The sequence below is a fragment of the Anolis carolinensis genome, chromosome 4, assembly GCF_035594765.1.
Source record: "Anolis carolinensis isolate JA03-04 chromosome 4, rAnoCar3.1.pri, whole genome shotgun sequence".
Classification (NCBI taxonomy): Eukaryota; Metazoa; Chordata; class Lepidosauria; order Squamata; family Dactyloidae; genus Anolis; species Anolis carolinensis.
The window spans coordinates 185,271,305-185,290,117 of record NC_085844.1 but is presented as its reverse complement, the minus strand read 5'-3'; the positions used below and the strand labels follow the sequence as shown (position 1 = coordinate 185,290,117).

General features: G+C 40.0%; 1 protein-coding gene across 4 annotated transcripts in view; it reads right to left on the bottom strand.

Annotated features, from left to right (window-relative positions):
• The window catches only part of eri3 (ERI1 exoribonuclease family member 3), a 283,942-nt gene that overhangs the window by 95,755 nt on the left and 169,374 nt on the right, over positions 1–18,813 (bottom strand). For all 4 annotated transcript variants that reach the window (XM_008109512.3, XM_062978374.1, XM_016993221.2 and 1 more), the window contains exon 7: positions 5,954–6,053. In XM_008109512.3, coding sequence (XP_008107719.1) covers positions 5,954–6,053 — 100 coding nt within the window. The remainder of the gene's footprint in view (positions 1–5,953; positions 6,054–18,813) is intronic.

The following is an 18,813-nucleotide window of genomic DNA, read 5'->3' as shown; positions in this document are numbered from 1 at the left end:
ACCCTTTCAAATAGGTAGGCATTCCCATGAGGCTAACGCAAGCTAAGGGAGATTGCCTGTGCGTAGCTGGGCAATGTAATCAGGCTGCCATTTGCACTACATGCTTTGGTTGATCAGCTCTGTAAAACTTTCTATTTCCAAACCTGATTTGCATACTAGGAATGGTTAGTGAAAATATGTGTACCCTGGAAAAGGTCCTGGGATGGAAGAGGGGAAAGTCTCTTGATTCCCATCATTTCTCCCCAAACTCCAAATAGTCTAATAGGCAGTGGATATGCACATGCCTCCCTCTCTAAAGAAGATCTGCATTGATTAGACTAGTGCTGCAGTCACCAGCATACTGCATTTAAAAACCTCTGTTCCCACCAGGTTCTTCAAACTTCCAGCTTCTCTCTATTTTTTTTAAATTAGAAAACAAGGATGCTGGAATTCTGTGAACTTCTGTTCACTACTAGCATCTTCCTTATTTCTAAAAAAATAAAAGCGGCAGGTAGCTTAGCTTACAATTTCATTTTAAAGTACATCGAGCTATCCTAAAAGAAAAAGGGCAGCCTGTGGGTGAGAGCATCATGGAAGCTGAGAATCAAAGCAAGTTGTTTTTCCTCTGCAGTGTGCCTCACCTGCTTTTTCTTGTATTTGATGTGGTATGTGTTTCATTGTTCCAAAGTGGTTTATTCTGTTTGGTTTTTTTGGTGGTGGGATGGGGGGAGGAGAGATATGCATTCGGTGATGGTGGCTTTGTTTAGGCTTTATGAGAAAGGGATAGTGTGACTTTGTGTGTTTCTCCGAGTATCATTACTTTGCCTTCTGTGAAATTGGCAATTCATTGTCTTTGTGTGTGTGATTTGACCTTTACAACTGTTATCTGGGCAAAATATTTGTCTCTGAACTTCACTGGTTCAATGCCTGTGGAACAGGTATTTGAACATTTCTGCTTTTTGTTCAGGTTCTTGGACAAATTACTTGGTTTTCGGCCTTAACTTTTCACCTTCTGAAAAATGTATATTCAGAATGGTCACTTTCACTATAGCAGCCATTTTGTAAATGCATCAACAACACTCTCTCAGAATTACAAACATATCCACCAACCCCAAAATGATGAGAATTTCTGAGCTACTGCAAATATGCTAACTACAAAGTGACTGAAAAAGGATTCAAATAACCAGCTTTCTCCCACCTAGATATCCTCTAGATGTGTTGGTTGAGGGCCATGCTAGCTGTGAATGATGAAGTTGTGGTCAAAGTATAGTTTAGATTGAAAATGAAAGAATACACAGCAGACTTACTTCACACAGATTGTTAAGTACAGATGAATGGTCAGTGCTCAGCAGCTGCTGAACACAAATGGCCAGGAGACCAAATCTTCCTTAGGGTGTACTCTCTAAACACTATATGAGTAGAGCAAAGAAAATATCTGATGCCATTGCTGCTTGCTTATTTCAGTCCTGAAGTTCATGATCAGCCAGATGTGTCAACTATGATCACAGGGTCCCTTAACAAGGGTTCTTCTCAGGAAAAGCAAACAGAGAAACTCAATGCTGCTGGGTAAGCCAGAATCCTGGAAAGCTTAATGTGACTTGTACGGGAGAAGGTGTTTTTAATGCCATCTAAGTTTGGATTGCCACCACTTCAATGGTCCATGCCATTAATGTAAGAATCGTTACTCTCTTTCAAACAGATTTATTGGTTCCTCTTGCTATTGTCACAACACGACGAGATTTCTTTGACACTCTTTTGTTGTGATAATATTATATCTCATATGCAAGCCTTATTTAACTGATATAACTCAAGTATGAAAATTACATGGACAAGTTTCACCACAGTAAAAGCAAAAAAGGGGGAAGCACAGACCGCCATCTATTTTAAAAATTTAAACATGAAAAGGATTGGGGAGCTCCCATCTTTATTTTCCAAGCAAAATACATATCCAGAGAACATTCAATTCAACCTTATCTAGAATTGCCCATTTAGTTAGGATGAGAATCAATATAATACAGGTGAGTTCACATTACACACAGGCACTTACATATCACAGAAGACTGCCATGGTGCTGTCCTATGGAATTCTGGGGTTTGTAGTTTCATATGACAGAATTATCAATTACACTCCTTTGAACTACGGTACAGTCCTTTCTTATGAAACTACACATTCCAGAATTTCATAGGCTGGGGAAATGATAGTTGAAGTGTTATAATGGTGCAGTTAGGGTATGTTCACAGTGTGTGAAATGCTTAATTCCACCCCCGCCCGCATCATCATAAGAACGTTGTCTAAGTGCTCCCTCATGTCACAAAGTCATATGGAAAATGACCACATCTGTGAGATAACTAGATTAGAATTTTTCTTCAACACAAAATAAATGCTAACAGAAGCATTTGATGTATATGAGCCTATTTCCAAACACTGAAATATATGTTCCTTGCCTTCTGATAGAAGATGAGATCCCTTTCCTTCAAATATGTCTGTATTTTTGTTGTTGTTGAGCCCTCATCATACTCATAAGAGCTATGAGTTTCACATTCCCACTGTGGACAATACTTTAGGCTCCACTGCTAATTAATCCCATCAAGCACTGTGAGAAACAGCAAGGTTGAACAGCTGCCAAATAAATACCTTTAAATATATATATATAAACACAGTGAAGGAATGGAGGGGTAGGGGGCCACTAACTGTGGAAAGCTGTCAAAATGCAATCATTCCTCCGCGGGATCAGAATAAAAGAGTGGAAGAATAGCTAAAATGCTTTCCTCATCAAAGGACACCTGGCTTGTCACTAGGCTAAAGAGTGCTGTTTCTCCTTCTCCATAATTCTCCCCCTGGAATCTGACTTCTCATTCTCCTTTTTCTAAACTCACCAGCACAACTGTCCTTTATAGTCAAGACTACACATGTTGTGCTGTCTCAGAAGAAATTCTCTCCCAGCCCCAAAATGCCTCATGGCTGCCATTAGCTGCCCCTCGCATTCACAACAGGAGCCAACATGACCCCATCCCAAGGATTCTCTAAGAATAGGCTTCATTTCAAGTGTGCCCACTGAGCCTTCAATAGGCACTCTATGAGTTCCTCAGTCACACAACTAAAGTGCTTGGTTTTTAACAGAAACATTCTGGACCCAGTATGTATTATGCTCCCCTGTTTTGGGCATGTGGCATTTCCATAATTTACCACTGATCACTGGCTAATCTTACATAATAAACATATTTTTACGTATTAATCATATAATAGCTAAACGGAGACAGTGTTTAAAATAACAGAAACAGAATAACCTTTGAGTTCAAAAGAGACTTTTGCTTAACAGTCAGATTGACTCATTTTGTTGCAGCATGCAATTGTTATCTTCTAACTTCTCATGACAAGTGATAGGGAAATACGCGAAGTTCTAATTTCATTCAGATGCTGTTTTCATTTTTATTTCTTTATGTCTTGTTTCTACATGGAATTGCAAAATTACATGTACTTATTTTATATGTGTGCCTTTTCTTATAAATAACATATTTAAATGAATCCATTTTGCTGGCACATCTGTAAATATAAAAACAATAAAAAGCCATTTTCTCATGTAGCATTTTTTAAGTACTGCACATGCATTTTGCACACATTTTTAAAAAGCATGTGTGCTTTTATTTTCACAACTTTCACTGCAGGTTTTGGACTCTAGAACTGGATGGGTTACAATGAGCAGAACTAAATTCATTTTTAGGATCGGGAACTACAACTGTAGGAAGTTCATATTAAAATGTGAACTGAAGAATTTCACACGAATCCCTACCCATGACAAGATGGTGAGAATCACAAGTTTCACAGTGGCTTAATCGTTCTGGAAAATGAGATGTTTTGTCAGACACGTCTGTCACAATAATGATATAATAACGGATCTATTCCTCATTAAAATGAGAAGGACTGGACACTCTTGCTAAAGAGTTAAATGCTGGGCTCACAGTAAAAAAAGGGGCAATGTTGAACGGCAGGTTCTGCACCCAGAGGTAATAATATAAATGCTTCATACCACAAACAGAAGCAGTAGCGGCAACATATTCTCCCACCTTGAGGGTGTTTGGCTGTAATGAAGAAGTAAAACCCCTGGAAAGAAAATTCAGTCAAGAAGATTGGGGAAAATAAACCACCACTGTGTTCAGCTATTCAGCAGGGCAAAGCCAGCTAATGGCACTCCGATAGATGTACAAGGTAATTAAAGGCAGTGACAAATGATATATTCTGGGGATGTTTGTTGCTCTAGCGTGGTAAAAAGAAACACTATAAACATTCCTATAATGGTTCTAAGGGGTCTCTAGCAACAAAATGAAACAAGGGTCTCAGCAGCTCCCAGCCCACCCCCAATACTTTTCCTGAACATAGACACATTCCTGTACTAAACTTACACCCAGGCAAAGAAGTAAAATTTGAAAGCTACATCCTGTCAATGATGCAACTAGATCCATAGTTCAAAAGGAGCTTGCTAATTAAAAGCGGGTGAGCTTTAAATAATTCATCCCCTTAACTCATATTGATTTGGTAGTTTAGTGGTGAGGATCTTGAAACAATATTAAACAGCTTCCTTCAGGGTTGGGTGGTGGGTGACTTTTTCATCTAAGTCTCTCGGCCTAGCAAACTTAAATATACAGCAGTAGGGGGAGACAATACAAATAAGGGGCATTCTTGGCAGTAAACACTTTCAGACAGTGGGATGAAGAAATCAAGCATTTGAAGGGTTTCTGTACAGAACATGCATAACAGAGCATATTTTTCTAAAGCTGACACTACATGTCATTCACTATAGGACATACCAAATGACTACCTGGTTGTCAGTATTTCTGACATCCAGGAATATTCCAAACATGTATACCGGCTGTGACTGTCCCATAAAAAAATTAATACATATTTGCAAAAACTGTACAGCACACAAACACATGGCACAAAAACAAGAAAACCTGAACTCCCAGAGCTGTCAAATTCACAAAGTGATTAAACACACACATTTAAGCATCAAAACAGATTTAAAAATTAGGGGCAAGTTAAGGGGCAGTCTGGCACCATTTTAGGAGAAGGTATGGCATGGCATGCTATTATGTTCTTCCAAAGCTTCACTCTCTAACATTCATACTCAGCAATAGGGAGAAAAATTGTTTTTAAAACCTTATGAAGAGTTGGTAGATATGCATGGTGGACTAAAATGAACGTGAAGGCTATTGAGAGCATAATTCCACATATTATACCTTGCTGTTTCCAGCACCTAGTCCCCCAAATGGATATTGTGATGCCCCCTGTATTCAAGTAGCAATGACAATCCTAACCCCGTGTACTCAACAGTTTGCCTATCCATGAAATAGCAACATCACAAGCTGGTCCATGCCAGCAAGGAGCTTTGCATCCTTGTAACCAAAATTGTGAAAGAGCAAATCATTCTTCCATTATATCAACCTTGCCAACTCTCATTGACTATACTGGCTGATGACACCTACAGCTCAACACATTACAGATTGGGGAACATTTAACTATGCTATGAACAGGCAACTTCCAGTGGGAACCACAGTCATCACTAAGATCTTGGGGGAATGATTCCCCCTTTGGGTACCTGCCCATGATCCTGAGAAAAACTGACCTCCCAACAGCCAGTCATATGTTATAGAGGTAATTTGGCCATTTCACAAATGAAAATAGGAATCAATTTTAGGTCCACAGAACCATTTTTTTAAATTATTGGTCAAGTTTTGAAACTGGGGCTACAACAGATCTGGGAGAATGCTTTTTGAAAAATGTGAAATTGAGGGTGCATTTGAGAACATGTTGGAGTGCAATTGTCCATTTGAGTGGAGAATATTGGACGTGCAAGATGCAAAGGGCACCATAGCAGTGCTGAAAAAACATACCAGAGTAGCAAGTTGCTGTTTGCCATTATGACACACGAGAAACAGAAAAGAGGTGGGGTAATAGAGAAAAGAGACATGTTACTAACCTATCCCACTGTGAGGCCTTCCTATGTGCTGTAAGTTCAGGCCTTTGTTCATGTCTAAGAGTCCATTCTTCGGCCAGCTTCCCATGGCAAAGCTGTATGCCTGGAAAAGAAAAAGAAATATATATTACAATATACATAATTGTACACCAAGATGATAATTTAACATCCCAAGAAAAGAGCTGACAGGCATTCCAAGTTATACAACACTTTGAAGCCCGCTCTAGCAGAAGTTGGGATGATTTCTCAGAAAACCCAATTTTTCTCTCTTCTCTGTAGCAATATTGTTTAGAGGCTTTGGACATGATGTGGACAATGACCTTCATTTATTGCAGATTCTATAATGCAGGATGCCAAATTCTCTACATTTGCTGTAAACAGAATGACAAAATGGCATTATGCAAATATTAGCTGACTACTTCCACTAGCAAGCAATCAGATTTGATTTATGGTACACAAATTGTACACAAATGCCATTCACCATCAGCAGTATTGTCAGTAACTCATTCACAAACATGCCACCCATGCAGGGCAAAGTACTCCATCTAGAGTGGATGCAAATGGGAACACAAGAGATAATACATATACAGTAGAGCCTCACTTATCCAAGCTAAACAGGCCGGCAGAAGCTTGGATAAGCAAATATCTTGGATAATAAGGAGGGATTAAGGAAAAGCCTATTAAACATCAAATTAGGTTATGATTTAACAAATTAAGTGCCAAAACATCATGTTATACAAAAAAATTGACAGAAAAAGTAGTTCAATACACAATAATGTTATGTTGTAATTACTGTATTTACGAATTTAGCACCAAAATATCACGATATATTGAAAACATTGATTACAAAAATGGCTTGGATTATCCAGAAGCTTGGATAAGCAGGTCTTGGATAAGATTAGCACACACTGGGCTCATAAAAACAGAATATGTTCTATGGAAAGAGTGAAGAAACCACGCTCCTCATCCTTATTAGCCACATCCCTCAAAGCCCAATAGTACTGAAGTTTTTATCAGGCACCTTTATCTTTTCAGATTTTTGTCCACAACATGAGGGCTATTATACATGTTTATATTAAATCTTAACTTCTATCTTCCATACTTTTCTTTCCTTTCTTCAGTTCCAAAGTAAAAATTTAATTTTAAAACAATTTTCTTTGTTCTACCAAAAGAAATGTACCCCATAATCTATGTTACTTCAGATGCTTTTTGTTATTTTTGTTGTGTGTTCTTTATGTTAATATGCAGAGACAATTTCCTTTGCAGCTCTGGCCTAGCCTGATCACTTCTGAAACAGATGATTATACAGTATAAAGATATTTTACATAGTTCCATTTCAACAACAATTTGGCCTCGGACTAGACAATATCATTATAGGAAGCTCCAGTATACACTGTCCGCAATTTTGAAAAAAGGTTATATAGCAACAAAATTAAAACAATGGACCCTGGAACTCATCAACACTGTTAATTAAGCTTTTTGTATTCCACTCTGAGCTGTACATCTGTTAAGGGAAATGAAGTCATTGCTTAAACAAAGTTTCCTTTTCTATTTGCTTGATTCTCTCGAATATATATATTTATTGGGTGAGAAGCGTGTAGTAATTAATGTTATTTGTTATGCCTGTACGATATTTACTTGGACCTAAGATGCATCAGCCAGTGATGGGTCCCATAATAGAGTGAATTCACTCTAGGTTTCAATCTGAATTTCTAAGGTGTTGAACTATTTTGAGAACAGTATCTAACACCTTAGACAATCCCTGTAAATTTTAGACTAACATATGAACTGGATTTAGCATGACACTGACATGGAAGCCTCTAGCTGCCACAGATCAAATTCTGTTTATGCGTGTCAAAGCTTTAGATGCTCATAAAGCTGGCTTTCTCATACAATATCCTGATACGGATTGTAATATTATGTTTGTATTTATGTATTTATTTATTTATGTATTGATTGACTGCAGACAAGGCTCAAGTATGACATCTCATGAGCACACCTTAAGTTTAGTTTAGTCCATTTCATATCTCATCCATCCCATACCAGAACAGAGGTAGTTTTATTTTGGACAGTTAATTCTGTGACAGTTCTTCCTTTCCACTCAACCTCAAGCTCTCAGAGTGTCCCTTCTTCAGGACCCAGCAGAAAATGTTGCAGTTTGCCTCCTGCTGCTTCAAGAATCCTTCAAATCTTATGTTTCAAGGAGAAGAAAAGAAAGCGAAACCATTTGCTTCACAACTGTTAGATTAGGCTACAAGTTCTTCTACAGCCATGTCCTTGAACTGCCCAGGAACACTTTGAAAACTATGAGTTCCTCCCAAGCCCCAGTTTGGCCATACCAACAAAAAAGAGCAAATGTCTGAGCAAAGAGAACACTTCTGTGGAAGGCACTTGTCCTTCTTATCAATTGAGATAAATTAGGATTCTAGACTAGTGCAGAGAAGGACGCATGAAGGGAAAGGCAAGTTAATTTAATTGTGTAATATAGGGCAGCGGCACTAACCTGGAAACAGCTGGATAAAGCTTCAGAGCCCCCAAATACTGTAACAATTATGATCTGACAGCAGCCTATCTTCTCCATCAAAAGGTATTGCAACAGCTGTGCCATTGTGTGACATAAATGGCGCAAGGCTTAGCAATACTTAGGAGTTAGGCTGTCATACAATCCATTGTTCCCAGATGAGATCATGTCAATCCAGAGGAGAATATATAGCAGCCAGGTCCCTTACATGCCTATGATGCCAGAAACAAACAGAACGGGATTTTAGAGCCGGCAACCATAATTTTTGCTGTCCAGTCAACAAAAGCATGGAAACATTAAAAGCCAAGGTGGTATGTGAGCATTGTTACATTGGAAGAGAACATTAAGACAAGTTTTGGCCATAAATATTAAGCCCAATGAGCCTGTGAGGACTTCAGTCATGTTCCCAATGATACAAAGACCTATCTTACATGAACACACATTTCCCTCGCAATGCAAGGCTCAGGCAAAATCACCAAAACTTTCCAAACCAGCTTTGGACACTATGAGCACTTAGCCAAAGGCTTCCTTTCTTCTTAACTCCTTATCATTAAGAACCACCGGGAAAGCCTGTGGCCAAGAACAACTTGCCACAAATGGGATACAGGACTCCTTGATTATTCCCTGCATCTTCCAAAAGGGGGAATATGACAATATGCTGAGCAAACTGCTACTGAAATCACTGCAGCATTTATTTGGGGGCACACCCCTATTTCCCTTTTATTTGTGATTGTAAATTATTCACTAGAGAATTTTAAAATAATACAAGTTTTCATGTTCCTCCTTTTGACTAATAATGCAAACACACCCACAACATCCGCATCTCTGGTGCACTGAATGCCATCTTCCTCTAGGACAGAATCAGAACAAGTACATTTTACAAAAGATTTGGGTTAACAAGCTCTCTGTACAGCATGTACTATATTTCATCGTCTTCCATTGTCTCTTCCCTTCTCCTTCAAACAAGCTTTTGATCCAAACAAACGTTACAATGTGCCATTAAAAAAATCACCCTACCAGAGAATGGGAAAATACCAAATTTAACACATTAAAAGGAAAAGGGGAAGGAGTTCAATAAATTTGGTGGGCAACAGGTCAAATCAACAGTTGTTACTCATGACAGCTTAATGGGATTCACATGTTTGCAAGCATATTCCATGCATTTCAGACTGCTGCCCAGAAAAAGTATGATTGGACAACAGTTCCCAAAATTCTCCAACCAGCCTGACCATTGGAAGTTCTACCCAAAGAAGTAATCTTCCCAACTTCTGCCGAGATCACACAGACTGAACGCTTCTTAAGAGGTTTTTGGCTGGCCACTGTTGCAAGCAGGACACTAGCCTAGATTGCCCTTTGTGTGATCCAACATGATTTGTGCTTTTAACAATATTTCTAAAGAACAAATGTTGAGAACTACCTAATGAAACCCTGAAAACAGCTTTTTTTCCTTTGAGGTCTATCTATCTTATACCAAAGATATATGTTTGAGTTTTCTGTTTGTTTTCCATACTCTTTAGGTTTAGATATACCACATATACTCGAGTATAAGCTGACCCAAATATAGGCCGAGGCACCTAATTTTACCACACAAAACTGGGAAAACTTATTGACTCGAGTATAAGCCGATGGTGGGAAATGCAGCAGCTACTGGTAAATTTCAAAAATAAAAAAGATAGCAATAAAATTATATTAATTGAGGCATCAGTAGGTTAAATGTTAGGTTAATCTAACTATGATTAAATCATTATTCTAACCTTCTTCAATATAAATATGCTTATGTATCCTTCCAATAATAATAGAGTAAAATAATAAATGTAATAAAAGAATAATAACAATAATGATAAATGTAATAAGAATAATAAATAAAAATAACAAATGTAATAATAACAGAGTAAAATAATAAATGTAATAATAACAACCATAATAAATAGAGTAAAATAATAAATGTAACAACAACAATAATAATCCAACAATCACCATAGTTTATTTTAATTACAGTATACATTTTGGGGGAAATGCTGTGTGTATATGGGTAAGGAAAAGTAGGAAAGACTGGCTTGGGAAAGAGGTGGGAAAGAAGAACTGGAAATGGAAAAAGGTTGGAATGGGAAGAGGTAGTTAAAAAGTAGGAAAATAAGGTGGAAAAGGGGTGGCTGGAAAAGTAGGACAGATTGGGGTGGGAAGGGGCAACGAGGGAAGGAGAAATGATTGGGGTGTGAAAGGGGGGTTGGAAAAAGTTGGGATGGAAAGGGGGGCTGGAAAAGTAGGAAAGACCCCAGTCTAGAGTATGAAGGGGGGATTGGGAAAAGCTGGGGAAATTGGGATGGAAAAGAGAGGAAGGTGGAAAAGATTGCGGTGGGGAAAGGAAGATTGCAAAATGAGCAAGGCTGGGATGCAAAAGAGGGGTTGGAAAGGTGGAAAGATTGGGAAGGGGGCAAGTGAAGAAGTGGGAACAATTGAGGTGGGAAAGAGGGCTGGGAACATGGGAAACTGTGGTGGGAAAAGGGGCAAGACTGAAATAGGAAGGAGAGGCTGGAACCTGGAAAAGACTGTGATGGAAAGAGGGCTGGAATGAAAAGTGGAGAGAGAGGGGCTGGGGATAGTAAAGACTGGGGTAGGAAGGGAGAGGGTGTTGGAAAAGTAGGGGAGAAGGTGGGAAGGGAGGAAGTGGGAAGGACTGCGGAGAGGAAGTCACGCACCCTCTCTTCCCCTCTCAGCACAGTGACCCAGCTGCAAGAGCGAGAGGAGAGGAAGGAGAGCCCCAAGAGAGGCTCAGCACAGGCATACGCCCTCTCCACACAGCAACTACACACACCTTCCTCTCCTCTTTCTCTCTCCCAGCTGGGTAGCTGTGCTGAGAGGGCACACAAGAGAGGGAGAGAAAGGAAAACGCGAGAAAGAAGGGAAGTAGTAACCAGGCCTAACCTGTTTAGCCTCTAAGATCAGACATGATCTCTGTGCCTTCAAAATATTTAGGCTTGCTAAAAACAAGCAATTACAGAATTAAAAACCAAACCTCTTTTTCTGTTGCCACACCCATGACATAAATGACTTGGCAGTTCAATATCCACAAGATCTTTATTCCAAAGAGGTTCAATCTACAAATGTAAAAACCACCTCAATGGATCAGACCAAAGGCCTTTTTTGTATATATGGTGAACAAATCATTGCCAATGATAATCCAACAAGGAAGAAATCATAGCACATTCCTATTCTGATCCACAACTATAGACAAAGACAAAATGTCTCTGGTATTCCAGTCTATATAAACTCAACATGGCTGGCATTCACTAGTAACCTTCATCCTCCAGGGATTTGTCCAGTGCCCAGTTACAAGTTATCTAAGCTGGTGGCCATCACTTCTTGTGGTAGAGAATTCCATAGTTTATTACATGCTGTGTGAAGAATTTGTTTCTTTTATCTGCCCTGAATCTCTCGTTATTCACAAACACAATGAGGTTCATGAAAGAACATCCTTTCTGAGGTAACCATTTCCAGGAAGAACAAGGAAAGGATATCCAAACACACAGTTGCCACACAGTGACACAGCCTGGGGACTCTTACAAATACCACCTGAAGCCTTCCTGCATAGCAAACTCTCCATTTTCACAACCAGCGTATTGAAGGTCCCTCCCCACCGATCAGTGCCACTCTTGAGTTGTCCCTGGAGTTCCATCAAGGGGTTTTGGGTAGTTAATTTACTGCCACGTATGTAGCCATTTATGCTGCTTTGTTACTCCTGCCTTAGCAAAACACAGGGGCTCCACAGGTAATTAATAGACAACATTGCTAATCCTATTGGGAGATGATTAGCAATTAAAACCCCTAATTAAGTCTATGCATAATTCACTGAAATTACATCGCTGTGTACACAACGGAGAGGTTTCCCTCGCCTTTGACAAATACACAGTGATATCTTTATTACTCATTCAAGTCACTGCAGCCTAGGATCTGGTCTATTGCCCACAAGGGATGCTGAACTTTGGATTTTATTCCTCTTGTGTGAGCTTCATCCTGCCACTCCCTGCCATAACAAGAAACTTGCTGCCTTGGAGGGAGCAGTTCTACTAAAACGCCTGGAGTAAAAGCAACACTATTTTGAAACAGGCACAGCGGTGCCCCCTCCTGGCTTGAATTTATATTTGGAAGGTGCCAGAAGATAATTTAATGCAAACAATTTACCAAAAATTTAGGAAAATCCCACTCAACACCATGCCAATTAGGGTCAAAAGATAGTACTTTCTCAGGCTCATCCCAGACACAGCTGAAGAAATTAAACATCACTTGCAAGTGACTATATAGATCTTAAAACAAAAATCAAACACCTGAATTTTACATGTTACACCTTGCTTAGACAGGCACAGGTACTGTCTGGAAACAGAATGTATAACTTTTATAAACTATAATGCATAAAAGTACACATTTCTCTGTGCAATCTCTCCATGTGTGTTCATCCCAAACAGACATGAAAATGTTTTGTGATACTTATTCCTACACAAAATTAAGATGCATGATTAAAAAGTGTGGGTGGCCCTAAATTTGTGTTGTATGGACTTTACTGGACTAAGCCCTGTATATGCATTAAGTGGCATCATCTCTTCATACGCTGCCCTCTTGTGGTGTCCAACTGCTATATTATAGTGAAAGATCATGCTCATCTGCTGGTGGCTGATCTATGCACGCAACAAATTATGGTTGCTATGAGGAAGGAAAGAGTAGTCATACAAGAGCATTCAAAAAGGTGGATCAATATTTTTTTAAATACTATAAGCAGGAAATCAGCAATCAAGAAATGCCTTTCCTCATAATCTGCTAGTTTCTCTTCTCCTTTTTTTGGCTTGTTTGATGGTGGTGAAATCACATTAAACATGAGCCAAAATGGCATCTGCCCCAGAAAACCTCATAGTTCATTCTACTACCTCAGAATCCTATTGTCTCATTCTACTGCACATATAACTTAAACCTATGCACATGCTCACGCACATTACTATGAGAGAAGAGAAACAAGTTCATGAAAATCTTAAGGAAAAGAACTTGTATCTGGGGAAAACTCATTCCGGCACCTGTTAGCAGCATTTCATTAAGCCCTCAGGTAGAACCTTTCTCAGGATTGCTATCAAAAGTCACCTAGCTGGACCCTTGATGCCACATACTACATATCCAATGGAAGTGTCCAATGTGGGAACTGTCTTTGAATATGGGATCAGTTTCTGTTTTTGCAACCTGAAAAGAGGTATTTGTATTTAAATGCTTGGGCAGTCAAGTAGTCTCTTGCCCCTCTTGGGTTCTATTAGTTTTGGCTGGTAGGATAGTCATACTCTAAAAACCAACTCTAGAGGACTGCGTAATCCTCTGGAGTAGGTTTCCTGAGCTATGGAAACTAGATGGGGAGATCTGCCTCTACCAATAGAAATAGTGGAATCTATCTAAAGTACTAGATCTTGGCCTAGGTGTTTGTACTATCAGACCTTGAGTCTCACACAGATCCAGTGACTTGATTTTGGAACTGCTTTCTTGCCTTGAGTGAGATTTTGGCCTGTAATCTGTCTATAGCCACTTCAGCTGAAGTAGTGTTAGTTGTTATGCTAACACTTTCTATACGTCTTTTGTGTGGTCTTTTGTTAAGTATTTATTTATTGTGATATATCAATCAGATATTAGGAGCCATGGTGGCGCAATGGTTAAACCTTTGTGCAGGTTGAACTGCTAACCTGAAGGTTGAGTTGCTGACCTGAAGGTTGCTGGTTCGAATATGTGATACAGGATGAGTTCCTATCTGTCAGCTTTAGCTTGCAGGGACATGAGAGAAGCCTTCCAGCAGGATGGTAATACATCTGGGCGTCCCCTGGGCAACGGCTCTGTAGACAGCCAATTCTCTCACACCAGAAGTGACTTTCAGTATGTTATCAAGTCGCTTCTGACACAATAAAAAAACCTCATATATTGGTAATGTAAGCAGTTCATACATATTATTGAATGGACAAAGATTAGGTCTACAGGCCTGAACATAATAAAGAAGCTAAGAATGAGAGACAAAAAGCAAAACATGCCAACTGAGAAGGAGACACTGTTCTTCACATTCTCTTCCATCACTGTATTGGGAAGGGGCATTGGCTCTTGTACCAAAACGGGCCCCTGGACTGCTAAATCGGGATCGGGACCACCAATGGGCTTTTCTTCACATTGCATTCTGCTTTGCTCATCAAGGTCGTTGCGAACAGTAGAAATACCTGAGCAAACTTGTTAAAGAGGCAGCGTGGAAGGTGGCCTGAGCACTGAAGGTCAAGTGTGCCCTTATGCATATTCACAGCTGCCTGCAGGATCGATTGGGTTTTAATTGTTTTTCCTGGGGTTTTGGAAGGAAGTGCCAGGGGCATTGATCAGCCCTTGACGAAGCCACTCACACTCGGGGTCTCACACAGACTGTCACTTTGGTACAGGCAGACGGAAACGAAGGAGCTAAGAATGAGAGACAGAAAGCAAAACATGCCACTTGAGAAGGAGCGGCTGCCCCAGCCTGTGCAGAGAGGAAAGCTGGGAGGGGAGGAATGAGCTGTACTCGGAGACGTGTGACCAGTGAATTGTATTTGAAAATAAAGTTTTTAATTAAAATGGGCAATTCTGAGCCGCCTGCTGGCAGCGGCCAAGCAATCAGGAAACAGGAGCATGGCTGTTTAATATTTAAACACAGCGTTTAATCTTTAAACAGGAAAGTTCTTCTTCTGACTGTTAAAGCCTCTATTAAAACAGGATGGAAAGGGCTTCAGAGCAGCTGCCATCGGGGCTTCCTAGACCATCTAGGGGTAAGACTGATGAAAGGGGAACATGTAAAAAGGAAAAAGGTCTGTCCAACTACACATCCCATTGCAGGAAATCTCATGGACCATGGATAGGGGAGGGACTCCATAACCAGGTTGCATAAAAGGGACCGGGGCCATTCAGAAATGAACACACCTGCCCCGAGGCCCCTGGCTTGCTTTAGACAAGAGAACTGGGATGTCACGAAAAGGTTGCAAATGGTTATTCAATCTGTTAGTAGTGTGCTTTTACTGCTAGAGATGGAAGAAATCATTCAGGCAGCTTTTTGTCTCCTGTTTCAAATAAGGCTTTTTGTCTTCTGTGTTGGTTTTGGATATAAGGCACATCAATATGTGTGAATGAGGGATGACATTTGCGTCTCAGCCTCAGACAGCAAAATATCTTGAACCCGGATAACAGAAACCACTAATAATAAGTAAGATTTCAGATCTAAGTGAGAGCAACTCTCAAAATTATACTATAAATCTGAAAATATATTCTCTCTCTCTATGTCTCCAAACACCCCCCCCCACACACACACACACACACACATACAAAACACACATGCGTATATAGATAAATCTCTCTTCCTGCTGCTCTACAGACACATGATCATACCCAAAATTACTCATGCTTGTAGGGAAAAACTATCATAGAGATATGAGGAAAGCCTTAAAAATACCACAGGAAAAGGCAGACTGGCCTGATTTCCATTTAAACTCCATTTCTACTACGTAATAGTGTAGAAGAGTGTACACGGATGTTCAGCAAATACAAGACATGTCTCTTCATTCCAGTTCTGTTTCATAAACACTTCTATCAGCATTATATTTCAAGTGGAAAAGTCTCTACCCTACCATTCACAAAGTCATTTATCCATTACATAATCCTACAAAGATGAAATGTAACAGATTGTGATGCAGAACACATCATGCGATGTATGGAGCTTGAAGAATCCAAGGCTGGAATTAAAATTTCTGGAAGAAACATTAACAACCTTAGGTATGCAGATGAGGCCACTCTGATGGCTGAAAGTGAGGAGGAGCTGAGGAGCCTTATCACCAAGGTGAAAGAAGAAAGTGCAAAAGCCGGGATGCGGTTAAACATCAAGAAAACCAAGATCATGGCAACCAGACCAATTGACAACTGGCAAATAGAGGGAGAAAATGTGGAGGCAGTGACAGACTTTATATTTCTAGGTGCGAAGATCACTGCAGATGCAGACTGCAACCAGGAAATCAGAAGACATCTACTTCTTGGGAGGAGAGCAATGGCCAACCTCGATAAAATACTAAAAAGCAGAGACATCACACTGGCAACGAAGGTCCGCATAGTGAAAGCAATGGTATTCCCCATAGTAACCTATGGCTGCGAGAGCTGGACCATGAGGAAGGCTGAGCGAAGGAAGATAGATGCTTTTGAACTTCGGTGCTGGAGAAAAATCCTGAGAGTGCCTTGGACCGCAAAAAGACCCAACCAGTCCATCCTCCAGGAAATAATGCCTGACTGCTCACTGGAGGGAAGGATACTAGAGGCAAAGCTGAAGTATTTTGGCCACATCATGAGAAGACAGGAAAGCTTGGAGAAGATCATGATGCTGGGAAAAATGGAAGGAAGAAGGAAGAGAGGCCAACCAAGGGCGAGATGGATGTACGGTATCCTTGAAGTGACTGGCTCGACCTTGAAGAAGCTGGGGGCAGCGACAGCCGACAGGGAGCTCTGGGGTGGACTGGTCCATGAAGTCACGAAGTCGAAAATGACTGAACGAGTAAAGAAGAAGAAGAACAGATTGCCCCACTGCCTACCATGTCAGTAAAGCACCATGATGTTCCACTAACTCTTCCACCAAATCACTTTTCCTCTACATGAATTTTATTTTGCCTTAATCTGTTGTCCTTTCTGTGGTTCCAAGCATAGGTATGAGGGTGATGCTATGTGGATACTGTGCTTAACAAGCTACTTTTCCCACAAACCATTTTTGTTTCAGTAGAAGGAATAGATACCCAGATTTGCAATGCCACATTTGCATGCCATGATGGCTTTTTTTAAAAGTATGTGATTGTGGCCCCTGTCCAGAAAAGGGGAAATCAGTCATTGTGATTGTGTACTGTAGTGACAACAGGAAAGTTCTTCTGTACATTCATTAGTCATTGCCCAATACTTTCTCAGCAGCTCTGGGAGGCAGCATAGCCTCACCAAACACTCTACACAATGAGCATTTGGGTTTAGTCTTCAGCAATACATGAATAACTCAGCCACAAAGATGTTTTAAGAGGAATTTAATGTCAAATAGGCATTTTGGTTTGCCTAGGTAATATACTTGTAGATCATCAATACAAAATCTTTAAGAACAACCACAAAGTGGCGGACTGCTATTATTTATATCACCAGTATTCAAATTGATAGTCTAGGAACCAGTTCCATACATGAAATCTCTGTTGCGAGTTCATAGTAGGTTTAAACAATTGTTTGGACACCCATATGCTGGTTCTTCTGTGTGTGCGTGCTTGTATATCCCTTCAAATAAACTGTGAACCTATGGTAATTCCATGGATTTCACAGGGTTTCCACAGGCAAAGAATACTCAGGTGTTTTTTCTAGTTCCTTCTTCTGAAATATAGCCAAAAACATCTGGCATTTGTTGGTGACTCTTCACCCAGCACTAACCTTGCCTAGATTCCAAGAACAGCAAGTATTTAGAATCCTACTAGAAAATTGGGGGGGAGGGGGGTAATCATGCTGCCATTTATATCATCCAAACATCCTGCACTGTTATGACAATAGTATTTCCAAATGACATCCCTGCACATCTCTTCAAGTACCTGTTTTTTTTTAAGAATGATATAATTTCTCTTTAATGCTAGCTATAGAATTAAAACTATCTGGATGCAATACAGCAGTATCAGATACAGTATGTGTATGTGCTTTGTGTATATCACATGCAATTTGTTGCATTTCTTCATTATTGCGGGGTGAGGATCAGAGCTTCTTCCACACTGTCAATGACTAAATTGAAAATAGATTGATGCAAGGTAGACCATGCACGAGTATTCATGGAAATCAAAGACTGCTCACCATTTTTCTAAAGAGAACTTAAAATAACATTATCCTAATTCACGCTGTGATTGTAAGAGGAAATAAATGCTAAACTGTTAAATCCAGAATGAAAAGAGCTCACAGTAAAAACAAACACCATGGTCTCACCACTGTTTTGCCTCTCTGGTACTCCTCACACTGTTATATCCAGGGAGTACACCTCTCTAGCTTCCATTCTACATTCCTAATCGAAATGGGACAACCATCCACATGATTTGGCCAATACCGTCTACTGAGCCATCAGATGTTTAGTTTATTCAATAGCAGATACACTGGAAGGCACCTCAAAGCCATGTAATCAAACCTGCTGTCCCATGAGGAGATCACCACTTCCTTCAGAACACAGCATGGCATAGAGTAGAAGATACATCAAAGAAAAGTATATGCACAGCAAACAGCTGCAAATAAAGAGAGGGAAATAAACTGCATGAACAGAGAAGAGCAACCC